Source organism: Nycticebus coucang, chromosome 4 (assembly GCF_027406575.1).
Source record: "Nycticebus coucang isolate mNycCou1 chromosome 4, mNycCou1.pri, whole genome shotgun sequence".
Lineage (NCBI taxonomy): Eukaryota > Metazoa > Chordata > Mammalia > Primates > Lorisidae > Nycticebus > Nycticebus coucang.
This window is the reverse complement of record NC_069783.1, coordinates 53,279,826-53,293,292: the sequence shown is the minus strand read 5'-3', so window position 1 is coordinate 53,293,292 and position 13,467 is coordinate 53,279,826. Positions and strand designations below refer to the sequence as shown.

General features: G+C 45.1%; 1 protein-coding gene across 4 annotated transcripts in view; it reads right to left on the bottom strand.

Moving 5' to 3' along the window:
* Positions 1 to 460: 460 nt before the first annotated feature.
* The window catches only part of SPTBN1 (spectrin beta, non-erythrocytic 1), a 238,708-nt gene continuing 225,701 nt past the window's right edge, over positions 461 to 13,467 (bottom strand). For 3 of the 4 annotated variants that reach the window (XM_053588956.1, XM_053588955.1, XM_053588957.1), the window contains 7 exons: positions 11,840 to 12,036; positions 10,737 to 10,849; positions 9,931 to 9,994; positions 5,257 to 5,495; positions 3,960 to 4,133; positions 2,532 to 2,574; positions 461 to 1,806 (listed from right to left, as the gene is read on the bottom strand). In XM_053588956.1, coding sequence (XP_053444931.1) covers positions 1,588 to 1,806; positions 2,532 to 2,574; positions 3,960 to 4,133; positions 5,257 to 5,495; positions 9,931 to 9,994; positions 10,737 to 10,849; positions 11,840 to 12,036 — 1,049 coding nt within the window. In that variant the 3' untranslated portion in view covers positions 461 to 1,587. Of the gene's footprint in view, positions 1,807 to 2,531; positions 2,575 to 3,959; positions 4,134 to 5,256; positions 5,496 to 7,663; positions 9,995 to 10,736; positions 10,850 to 11,839; positions 12,037 to 13,467 lie in introns of those variants that run through there. The other variant, XM_053588958.1, reaches the window with a different exon arrangement.

Genomic DNA, 13,467 nt, shown 5'->3' with positions numbered 1-13,467 from the left:
AAAATCAAAATAATATGTGACATGTGGAAATTGTATGAAATTACAATTTGTGTCTCTAAACAGTTTTACTGGAACACACAGCCATGCCTATTTCATTGACACATTGTCAATGGTTGCTTCTGTGCTACACAACAGCAGAGCTGAGCAACCTGGGGCAGCCAGGGGCAGCCTACAAAACCTCAAATATTTACTATCTCTATCCCTTTACAGAAAAAGACAGCCAACCCTGTCCAAGCAAGCTCCCTGATAACTTTTTCATAAACAAAAGATAAGATCTGGATCTGTCGAACCACAAAACATTCCCATTTATTATCCTGTTTCTTGCAGTTTTCGAAGTCAGTGTATCATACAACTGTGAAATACTCCAAAGGGAACCCAGATCGATTTGTATGTTTCCCCTTGTGATTTCCGTACTTGGCTTGACTGTGCAGCGGAGTAAAAAAACAATTAGTCACCATGCTAGATTTAAAAGCATTTAATGACATAGCATATATTTAACAGATAGGGCAAAAGTTGAGAGGTACAGGTCGGACGACTGAGCACCAGGCCTGAGCGACCAGCTCCCAGTTCAGGCCCAGCCTCTGGAGTTCATTCCTATCAATGTCATTTTGATTGTGCAGTAAGATGAAAATTTGTCATTACAATAGTTACAGTGACAGAGAAATGCACACTATGTATCAAATAGCAAGGTAATGAAGCAAATTATAACACAGTGTGGCAACGCGCACGAGCAAGTAACCATTAGAGTAACATTACTTTGTCCAGTAGATGCTTTAGGTCCACCACTTGTACACTTACCAATGATTTAAAGGGTTTATTATACAACTAGTTTTATTATACTTTGTACTAGAATTATCTCAAACATACAATATAATGTATTTCAGCAAAAAAAAAAAAAAAAAAAAAATTGAAATTACAGATTATTTAAAACAGTATCAGTTTTCTATATTCCTTCCGGTACAATGACATTACAATGACATTCTTAACCGGTCATAGCAGTTGATGCAGAAAAGCCGCATGTCATATGTTAGTGAGTGATGCCAGGTACAAATGGTTTGGTCTGCAGAGTTAACGCGCAGCTGCAGAATGGCTGCAGCGAGATCGCAACACACCACCTGTTTAATAAAGGTTAGACCCACTCTGGGCACTTCTAATAGTCAAGACTCAGGGTAACCACCGGAAGTAAATGAAAAAGAATGGTGTCAGGAGTTTGGTATATTTTGTCTCTGGTGAGCTGAGCACAGGAAATATTGTTTAAGCACCGCTGCCTTGCATACCAACAGCACTAGAGGCGGGTTATTTCCAACACAGCCTCACAAAATTGAGGAACAGTTTAAATACTGAGATCTAATCTATATAATTTCATTAAAAAAATCTGGCCTTCCCTCTGCACCTCAAACTTTTGTGACTTGGAGATAAGTGTTTAGGTGTTTCCCCCACCCCCCAGAAATGCTCTATAAATTAAAAAAAAAAAAAATCAACCACATTGAGGAACATTAGGCACAGAGAGTAATGTGTTGGTTCTGAGCTTGCATGCTGGAATTTCACTGAAAAGGTTAAGAGAAGGGCAGGAGGAAGGAAAGGAGTTCACTTTTTTTTGCCAAAAAGGCTGAACCGCTTCTCTTTGTCTTTCTCTTTGTCCTTCTCCCGCTTGCCGGGACTGGACTCGCTGGTGATAGTGACGACGCTGGTGGGCAAGGTCTGCGCCCGGCTGGACGCTGGCGTGCTCTGGGTGCTGGTGGACACCTCATGCTTGTCAGAGGAGATGGCAGAGGAGATGGCCTGGATCCACGTGTTCATTTCCTCCTGGACAGGAGGGGACACAGGTGAGAGCCAACTATTAGGCGTAGGCAGAAGGTATTCTGGCTTCACTGGAGTGACTGTCTGGGCCTCTTCCTGACTACTAGGAAGCCTTGGCAATGGGCATACCTGGCTGAATGAGGGGGTAAGCAGAATCATTTCTGGACAATGTTCCTAAATGCACCTTTGATTCAGTACAGGAGAGAGAGAATGGTTGGACCTCCCAAGAGAATTCAGTTTTACAGTACCTGAAGGTCATCACTCTGCTGTAAGGTCCTAAAATCTGTAAGACTGGTCTCAATCTGTAGGGTGTCAGATCCTACCCAAGAAGGTGCTTTTTCAAATTTAAGGCATTAGGTATGTTGTTTTTTATCAAGTATTCCTCCTTCCTCAAGGTGGAGTACAACCATGAACGGCTGACACAAGTGTGTGTGTGTGGGGTGCAGCGAGGAGGCTGCTGACCATGCATCAGAATCTACGCCCAGTCCTGAGACCACCCCCGGCTGTGCCACTGGAGGGGTGAGCAAGGCGTTCCTCCACCGACTTCTGGGGACCCTGCACTGGCTTTCCTCTCTTGGCTCCGGACAACAAGATGATATTCACTGGTGTGAGTGACTGTGGAGCCCAGTCCATCAGTGGACATCTGGATTAACACTATGAATGACGCCTGTCTCCTCACAAACACTTGAAAGCTTTTAAGTATTTGAGAGAAGTAAAATTTAGAAACTTACATCATCTTTGGCTTGGAAGAGGTACTCATTGCCATCATTTAATCTGTAATTTCAAGGAAGAAAAGCAAGTCACGACTTAACTTCAGAAAAATAAAAACTCCGCAACTCCCACGTCCTATGTGAAGTACAGGCAGACCAAACGAATCACATCAGAATGTCAATCAGAACGCTACCTACACCATGCCTGCAAAGGCCCAGCAGCGGTGCCCTGGACATCATGAAGCCACACAGTTGTGCCAAATAAGGTACATAGGCAGCTCAGTGCTCCAATCCATGGGAACCATCAGAAAAAGCCCCGAACACAACACTGGGGTTTGTCACGGCAAAGACCATGTGGATGCTTCACCAGTGGTCTGAACTGACTTCAGGAGAAAGCCCCTTCGAGATTCTGCTACTGAACTCGTATCCCCTACATTTATAAATTCCAGAATCTCAGAAGAGATAGACAGAAAAGGTGTTCTAGATTTTTCTTCTAATGTATGTCCTAGAACGAAAGAAACCACCCTAGTGAGGTCACCAGTGAGTGTGACACTGCTGCCATCAAAAGCAAGAGGGTGACTGCCCTGGGCCTATAGCCGACTCTCTAAAGCCAGTTAGGGAGCACAGAGGGGAAAGCAGCCAGGAGTCACGCTGGCTGTGCCTCATCCTGCAAAATATGAGTGTTCCAAGGCCCTACACTGCGCATCAATAGGCCTTAATAAATCTCACCATTTGAAACTCTCTCCTCCCAATGGCCTCATTCTAGTCCAACTGGCACAAAACACACACATTACTGAAGACCAGAGCTTTTCAGATCCCAAAGCAACGGAGCTAATCAGTGTTAAGCTAACACCCTGACCACGGAAATGCTTATTTTTAAAAGATAAAATTATGCTTCTGCCCACTTTCAAGTATGAGCAGAACTTCTTCTGAGCTTGGATCCACTCTGCAGAGAGGTGTGTGTGTCTGACAGGGTAGAGACGTTTGGAACTATATGATTTCAGTGGCAGCTGCAGAGTCAGGGGAGGACAGGGCCCCAGGCCCCATCCAAGCATTTCCTGTTTGTCTCCATCCGGCTCCAGGATGATTCACTTGACCCGTCTTCCAGATAAGTCATGAGCAAAGAATAGCATCTCCTGGGATAAGCTGAGAAGATGGGGAAACTATTTTTCTAAGCTTCTTTTAAACTGTGAAATGGGAACAGTCCACCTTAAGTCTTAGGAACAGTTAAGTTCTAGGTTACGAAAACCAAAGTTCTTTTCCCCTCAATGCTAAACTGTACTGTTAACCACAGGGAAACTCATAGCTGAGACATGTGCCAAACTGTTTTTTCACTTTATTGGGGATTTAAAATGGCAGAAAACCAACTAATCACAGTGTCTAAGAAAACCAGCCCCACAGCGAAAATAAACCCATTCTTAGGCAACCACGAAGCACAGCAACTCTCACCTGAGCTTGAATACATGTTTCTTCTTTTTGTAATCTAGAGCCACTTCACAGACAGCTTCCTTCAAACTTACAGGCACCTCGCTGTGGTAGGGAATTCCGGAAGCAGCAGTCTTCGCATCTTTGTAGAAACCCATCTCTTGGTTATTTATGACACAATAGACATTGTGCCAGGACCTGAGCAGTGAAGAAAGGGTCATCAGGGCTCTGTGCTGCACTCCCCTTGGAGAAGCGCAAGTCTGATCAGTGACACTCACACGTGTACGCCTATTCATAGCCCGTGCTAAGTTCTGCTGACACTAGCACCGGAACAGAATTCCTCTGAGATCCCTGGGACAGGGCACAAGTTGCTACACTGGTGGGTCTGAGTGCTACTTCTTTTTCTAGTGATACCCTTTTCTAGTGAAGAGAGATGCTGGTCGCTCCTTTTTACTTGTGTTTAGTACTCTTTGTGGTGGTGCCCTCTTCTGGTAATGGGGGACAGGCCAGGCTCCCTGGCTGTTTGCAAGCAGGAGCTCCTGCAGCCTCAGCTGCATTCTTTATGTGGCTTGGCAACTTGATGGGGAGGCAGATTCAGGGACATTAGCACCTATGGCACCTTTGGGTGAGTTGGAGTAAGGTTTTCCCATATAATATGGCTGTCATAATACACTAATTTTATTAAGGCATCTATCTGTATTAACACATAAATCCCTGTGCCACCCTCAGTGTGACTGGCAGCGTTCAGATCCCTTGTACATTATATAAGCTGCGTAACTGCGCGCGGTCCCAGGTAGTCTACTGGTTAAGCCCACAGGCTTTGGAGTCAGAAGGGTTTCATTCTAGCTTCACCATGTACTAGGTTTCTACAGAAAGCAAGCTTTTTAAACCTCTCAGAGCCTCCCTTCGCTCATCTGTTAAATAATAAAATTAGGGCTTATTGGGAGATAATGAATATATATATATATATATATAAAGTATGACACAGAAATAAGGCCAAGGGAAATGGCAGATGTCTTTTTAAAAATCCCGTAAGGAATCTTACAAGAAAGTCATTTCATCATGGGAGAGAAGAGTCTTTAATCTCAAACTAGCAGATTCCTTCTGAGGATAAACTACTAGGCCCCTTTCTGCTACTCCACCCACGTTTAGCTCTTCTTCTCATAATGACCAGAGCTCGCCTTCTGCTTTCTAAGGTGAAGAACGTAATGCCCAAGAAGCTCCCAAATGAAGGAACCCACATGAGCACAGGCTCCCTTCCCGCCTCACCCTGTACCGGGCTCACTGCCCATCCTGCTGCGCCAGCCTCTGCTGCTGTTACCTGCTCGAGGCTTTCTTATTGTGGGCCTCCCACTCGTGTTTCCGATTCAGGAAGCCTTCCATCTGGGCCGAAGGCGTCTCCTGGGTTCTGGCCGGTAAGGTGGCAGCACCCTGGGCTGGGAGGGCAGTCTTGGCTTTGCGATCCGAGGTAGGGGAGGGGATGGGGCTGGACTCTTTTGAGCTCGTCCTCTGTTCTGTTGCGCCGTTGACCATTTCACTTGTGTCCACTGTTTCTGCCACCTAGGGATAGCAGAGAGGCCATTCAGCTACCTCTGTGAGCCACAGGCATGGCCACATACTCTCTAACTGACTCGCTCACGTGGCTGTGTATAAATGCCTGGCAGAGATCGAGGCAGTACAGTAAAACCATTGCACACCCCACAAAGCCAGCTGGACACCGGGGGACATTAGAAGGTGGGAATGGATTAATACCCGCCCGTTTATGGGGAAATGAGAAAAGCAAAATGTCAGTATGAGTTTTACTGCACTCTACTCCTCTGATCAATCCATCTTCTCTAATATAACTCAGAACTTCTCCTTTTACAGTTACTTTAAAACAAAAGGACACGGTAACAATCACACATATTAAATATGAGAGAGAGTGGACGTTATACAGCAGCCACCTTAGAACCAAGGATGCTACCAGAAGGGCTGAAGTTGAAGCGAAAGGGCATTCACAAACAGACCGACAGACAACTGTATCAGAGCTACATGGCATTCCCCCAGCATAAGACAAAGGGAAGAACTTTGGTTTCTGAAAATGCTCTCTGGCTCTCCTCCCCCGCCCCTCAACACATTGTCATAAACACATGCAGAAATTAGGACAACGATCATGCATTTCATGTCTACCATCCCAGTTAGACTTTGGAACTTAAGAGCTGGAAGGAAATGAGGCAAGTCAACAAACATCAATTTAACCACATCTGCCGAAGTTGTATCGTGAGTGGGTTGTAGTTTGTGTTAAAGGAGCTGGAAAAGCCAATCACAGTCACTCAACACCACACAGCTATTTACCCCCAAACAAAGACAGAACCAGGGCCTTCCCCATCACGGGTTGGTTGATCACGGTGCCTTGCTGTACTGAGAGGAGGAAGCCCAGAGACAGCCAGGCTTCCAGCGGCTCTGACCCTTCAGGCTGGAGACGTCTTCCGGAGCGTTCCTTCCCAAGCTCACTTAAATTGTAACCCTCATGGCTTTTCGGCTTTGGAAATGTAGTAGGGTCTTGATTCATTATCACTTTCAGCCTGTGTACCATCAACTGTGTACCATTAACTGTAGCAGCCCCTGGCTGATACACCCAGGGTATGGGATTAGCGAGTTACTAAAGCTGGGTGTGGCTGACGCTTTAGTGGGTTACAGACAACCTGCACCCCTCATACACGGACAGACATGGAGGAGTCAATGGCACGCTCATTAGATACGTCCCCCACCACTGCTGCCCAGAACCAGTGACACCAAATTAGCAGCAACAACCTTGACAGGATAAACGGTAGTCTGGCCACCACCACTTGAACATTTGGATCTGTCAACTCTTAGGAATGGGGTCTCTCACTTACTGGGTTTTACCTAAATGGCTGGGCCCAATGCTTGATTGTCAAGAAAAATAATTTTTTGGTAAAAGGGCTGTTAAAAACTTGGGCAGGGAGAAAGAATCATGAGTTTAAGTTATACCTAAGCAAACTATCACAATCAGCATCAGGGTTTAGGGTGAGACTAGATGCTACACTATTTCAAGGTCATTTTGACTGAGAAAATTGCCTTTACCCTCATGGCAATGTAGAAAATGAATTACTGGGGCAGAAAGACACAAGGGGTGTGTGGAGTGGTGGTGTATCTGTGTGCATGGTGATTACTCAGGCCTTGCCACCGACAGCCTGTAGACACGTGCTTGTGAACAATAGTCTACTTAAATATTTCTATCTCTTTTCACTTTTAAAGGAGAGTTATAGGAGGGGAAATCACCAAGACTACAAAACCCTGAGTCAAAAGAATGTGAGTAGATTTCAGAGTCAACACATCTCCTTTCGTGTGAGATTTCGGGAAACTTCTGGGGAGGATGAAGTTTGAGTTTGGTTTGGAAGGCCTGAGCCAGGTGTGAGTCCAGAGAGACATGGGGTTAGTATATACAGAAACCAGGTTAAAAAAAAATTTAGTGCTGCAGGTTTGAATTGAAAGCTGCTAGCAACAGCAATGACCTGGGTAGGGAGATCTTTACTTAAAAATGGCTAAAATTTATCATACTTGGTCAGACTTCAAGGTAGATGAAGGCCAGGGAAGCCTCTTCTGAGGGAAATTCTGCAGCAAAAATTTTTTCTTTAGCGTTAGAAGGAAAGAGAAAACCCCAAACCAGTATGCAGAGATAATTAATGTTTATGCAAATGAATCACTAACGAAGAAAACAAGGAAAATAAAAGAAACAAAATGAATTTTAATGGACATGTGCTTTAAGCATGCCAACAGACAACACACCACTAGAGACAAACATCAAAAGCAAATCACAGTGCTGTGATGAATGATGGTACAGGACTATGCCCCCCCACCCCCCAACGCCGCTTCTCCTTAGCAATTAGTCCGAGCATCCCCGAGACACTTAAATCAGGAGGGGAACATAAATGCAACGTGACAACTAGTAGCACAGGAAACCCCCGATTGGTGTTCGAAGTGCACCACCAAGCAATGTTATCGTCAACTATTCATTAACTTGAGTCTCTGCACCACCACCCACAACAATGGAAAGTGTTTTTCTTCTTCCAAAGCAATCCGATTGCAATTAAAATTTGTTCTGGGAAGCTATAACTTAAAAATCTAGATAACAATAGGTATGAGAGCAAATGTTAAAGGCTCACAGTATGGCCTTCCTGTGAGCTTCCGTGGTTCTTTCTTGGGGAGAGGGTCCTTCTAAATACAAAAAGCATACAATTGGGTATCTGTCCTGATGATACAAAATTTAAAAACATACACATATATATGAAAACATCACATATATACATACAGGTCAATGACACGCGTTATGTAATTTGAAGCCAGAAACATCAGGGCTTCCTAATGATCAAAGACAAAGCAGCAGTTTTTTTCTAACATGAATTTTGGTGTGTAAGGCAGAGACTCAATCATGGTGCACACTACTCCCAGAACATAAGAAGCTTGGCATCTATCTATATACCTATCTACAATCTCAAGTAGATAGATATGTACATAGAGATAAGGAAAAACAAGGAAGATGCTATATGATGTTATCCTGACAAAAGAAAAAAAAAAAAAGACATGCATCATGAAATAAAAAGACAAATTAGACTTAACTCATGGAGAACACATATCAAAACAGGTTTCTGATTCTACTAACACATCTAAATATGGCAAATGAGCAAGTGAATGTCTCACAAGACTTCAATGTAGTAATGGATTTGGTTTTGTCTTTATCAGTACCAGGAAATCACCTCTTTCACTAGCTTTTATTTCTAAGGAAAAGGATTTCTGTTAAGATACTTTCAATCCCTGCTTGTAGCCTAAATGTAGGATAAATGCCATCCTAAAAGACTCGGAGAATTCCACAACAGGTCTTAAGAAAATAAATAACGAATCAGAAGATTCGTCTGCGACGTACAGAAGTTTCTGTCTGCAGAGACGCTAGATGGACCTATGCAGCCAGGAGGCATGCGAGTGCTCCTAGGCTACAGCGTTCAAGTAGTCAGGATGAACCAGAATGGCTTTTGTTCCATTTGTTTGGAAAATTAAAACACTTTGACACCCTGAAGTCACTGACTGGGTGGAGAGGCCTGTTAGGCAGGCCTCCCAAACACACCAAGAGCTGTTCTTGCCTGCTGCCTCCCTCATCCCCATGGTACTGACAGCGACCAGAGGTGGGGGCCACCGTCAGCGGGCACTTTATTCCCGAGGCTGGCTGCAGTGCCTGCTCCAAGGATGCCTGCAGTTCTCAATTTGGGAGTTGGCAGGAAAGAGGGGCTGGTCTATAAAAAGTAATGATGACCCAAGGGTCTCAAAAACATTTGAGATTGTACGCCCCAAATTAGAATAGCTTCCAGAGTATATCCGACTTCCTTTTTTTGTCACTTTCACTATAAGAATGCATCCTTTACGGAATGTTACACAGCTGACTTGCGGCTTTCATCTCAGCATTGAACGTCCTTCCTCATTCACCAGTCTTCCTGGTCACGAGTAAACCACTGTAGGTTAATAACATCTCTGAAGGGGGCTACATACAGCACAGTGCTGTGCCCTGTTAGTATAACTGCATATGTCGTACCTGTTAAGATTCTAGTTTTCTTCTTCATTATGCTGTAATCTCATTTAATTTCATTTCAATTACTCATGTAAGGGTATTGCTGCAAAATCTTAATGAAAAACTCACAATAAATAAACAAAAATTAAGTATGTTGCTTTAAGGCCACTGGGCATCCATCAGTTAAGAGGCTCAAATAAACATGAATTAAATAAATGCAAACAAATATGGAACCAAGGAAGGCTATGAATTAAGTAAAATTTTTTAACATTTTGGTTGAAGTGGAAGCCGAAAAGTCAAAACCGACAGGATTTGAAAAGGGTGGTTCTTGACAAATGGTAGTGAACTTCACAGTCCAGACCATGGCTGGTCACTGGCTGTCCGTCTGCTATTAAAATTTTTGTAGTTTTGGTAGGTTTGAGAGCGGTAACTAACCCGTGGAGATCCCTGTTCAGCCGGCAAACCGTTCTGGGAAACTTGCTCTCCTTTTGAAGTATCCCTGTTTGATGAGGGGGTTAAAAAAGAAGGGAAAGGGAGGGAGGGAGGGAGGGAAGGGAAGAAGGAAGGAAGAAAAGAAAGAGGAAAACAGTAAGAGAGGGTGGGGAGAACAACATCATTCCATTTCATTACAAGTTTTCCTCAGAAGAACATAAGCAATGCTTTCATAGAATGTTAACTTAAAAACTTTTAAAAACTAACTTCCAAGTGTTTCAAATAGACTCTAGATAAAAAAAAAAAAGCAGACGACGGGAATGCCCTGCCCTGCTCCACACCATATAAAGGCAGCACCAGAGGTGGCTGGGAGCATTTTCCAGGGCAAAATAATCAGCCTTTTGGAAAGTCAGTAATTTCGGCCCTTTGTGTAAAGTCACTTGGAACTTTCAAAAAGCATTACCACAAAATCACTGGCCTGAAGTCTGGGTAGTTCACTCTATCCATTTAGCCCCGCACAGAGAGATTCTGAGTGTTTCTGTGTGTGCGTGTGTGTGCGAGTGCAGGCACGGGGAAGGCGACGTCCACATTCTACCTCTGCCATCTATGCAGCTATGAGAATGTGGACAAGTCCATGTCCTCAAGCGATACTGAGGGGTGACTATACAGATTCTAAATAGTCTACCGAAGCAATTACCAGGGAGGTTATGTGGTTGGGACTAGCAAAGCAAGGCTTCCAACAGACGCTCCATAAACCTCACTTGCCACTGAAGCTCAGAGCCCAGCCTCCGGAGCTGCCCGTGACTCACCACTGCTGCTGGGACTCGGCCTCCTCTGAAACCTTCGTGCTAGGCTCCGGGGACGGTGGCCGCCTCTTCCTCTCCTCTTCCTCTTGCTGTCTGCGCACTTCCAGTAACTCCAACTGCAGAGAACACAGTGATGTTCAGTGCAGTCGCAAACTCTGCTTCTTTTAAGGGAAGGGTTCTAGGAACCCAGGGGCTAGTCTTCCCCTGGACCACACTGCACAACCAGAAGCTCTGGCAGCCTGAGTAAAACGGCATTAGGCTCTGAGGAACTGCGGCTACAACCTAAGACTAGGGAAACACAGCCTACATACGTATGCCATGGGCTGGCAAAACTCCTGGGAGGCTGGGTTTAATTTCTAAATTAACTATGCAGCTCTCAACTCTGCTGAGGAGGACAGTACCTGAGCCCGAGGGCTCACGCTGGACTCCCCAGGAGAGCTCCAACAAACACCGGAGACAGCCCTGCAGTAATTCTCAAGGAAGCGGCTTGTGCTGTGGTAGGGATCTGTGTACAGCCAAAACCCAAATAACACGTAAAAAAGCCACAGAATACTCTAACCGAAATGAAGCCATTTCATGAGCAATATGCATGCACAAAGTATGCAGGTACACCTTAAATCCCCAGAGTTGTAGACCTCAGAAAGAAACACCATTTTGTACACTGCAAAGAATCACTTTCTACCAGGAGTGCGAAAGTCTTGGCAGAGAAAACATTAGTGCAAATGCCCTATTCAAAGGCCTTTATGTTGGGCAGAAGAGGTCACTGGGAATGGGGAGTTTATAATGGACCAGGATTAAGCTAGGAGAAATTCTAAAGAAACTTTTAACTGCCTTTCAATGAGATATAGGAGAAAGGCAGATCAACAGGCCCATTCCTAGACAGGAAGCTCCTGTAGGTCATCCTGAATCTATGAGCCGAGAGGGGGTAGCAGCCCTGTGCCTGTCCCCAGTCCTCTTTCAAGGGAGTCACCAACTTCAACAAGATTCTTACTGTTTTTTTAAAAACTGAGCAATTGTATGAATTTTCCAGTCTAAGAGATAAGCAGGGAGAAAAGGCTGCCCCTGGACTAACAAGCAGAGGAGTCCAGCGTCCACCGGCCACTTACTGTTGTCAGCCTTTCCAGGGCAGAGAACCTCTCATCCCAGGTCGCTGCAGACTTTTCAAAGGCCTCGTGGCGCTTGATGAGCTTCTCCACCTCGTCCACACTCCGGCCTATTTCTCGGCTGGACAGGTATGGCTCCTGTCCAAGCAGCCAGGCTTCGGCCACACTGGCATCTCTTGAGAACTGATGGACCTCCAAAACTGCACAGCATACCAAGAAAGGGTGAGGCTGGCCAGTACAAGAGCTGGCAGTCCCCGCCAGACCCACCTCCCGGCACTCTGCCCTCCTCTCTGGAGGCAGCTACCTGCACAAATATTTCCTGTCTACTCTAGATCAGCACTGTCCAGTATAAATGGATGTGCAACTTTAACTTTTCCAGTAGCCACATTTTAAAAAGAGTAAAAGTAAACAGGTGAAATTAATTTAATGTGTATTGTATATTAAAAACCACCATTTCAACATGGAGTCGGTATTTAAGACATTGAAATGTTACATTCTTTTTTCTTCTAAGTCTAAATCTGAGGTGAATTTCCTATTTACAGAGCTTTCTCACCACATCTCTCAAGTTCTCAGGAGCCCCACGTGGGACAGCAGCCACCATGCTGCACACTCTGCTCACTCAGCTCCCCTCAGAGCCCTGCGGGGATTCACGTTCCACACGCAGCCAGAAACCACCCCTTCCTGGAGGCAGTCGTGTTTTACTTTGGGGGCAAGGGAGGGAAGGACATGGGAGCACTACAGCAAGTAGGGACGTCATGGTGAAGGCTTCTGCAGTTTCATTCTATTCCTCCACCCATGAGGAGACGCAGAGAACGCTGGCTCCACCACCTTTACAAGAAGGCAGGGTAGAACGTGGCTTTGTGCTATTGCTAACCCTGATTCTTCACTGTGTTTCATGCAGCAATGCCTGGGGCTGCTCAGGTGAGAGACGGGCCACGTGTAGCACCAGTGTCCCCAGGAGCCAGCCGTCTCCTTCCAGGGCCTCATGCTGGATGCCCACAGCTCAGCCACGTGGAGAAGATGCCACCTCTGCGTAAAGGACTCATCAGCATCAAGGGAAGGACTGTGCAAGTCATCACTCTGTCCCCAGTGTACAACCTCGTCCCAGTTCACAGCAGGCAATGTGATGTGGGTTTTGCTGAACTGAGTGAAAGTGCCCTAGAATTCTCAAGACTTACAGACCAAATCTTCACGTAAAGAATGGTCAAAAGTGGGACTTCTGAGGGCTCTGGGCCTTCCCTAGAAAATGCCCCTTGGATTCAGTTTCTAGTTAAGCACCTAGATGTGCACGGATGGGGTTAGAACACAAAGACAGAGCCCAGAGCTCCACCACAGAACAGCAAAAGACGCTGAATGCCACTTGACCTGGGCTACTTTTAGTGTTCACACCAATGATGAAATATTATCCCCAATGCTGCACATTAGTAACCCTGGGTTGGCTCACCTATTCCTTTATAAAATGAGGATTTAAAATAGAATCTATCTCACAGGGTCACTGTGGGGAGTAAATACAGACATAGATCAAAAAAAACTTAGAACAATACCCAGTTCACATTAAGTCCTTAATAGATGTTAGTTTGTATTTCACTGTTATTAATCTTCCAATGAGAACATCAAATGTAAGACTTAAT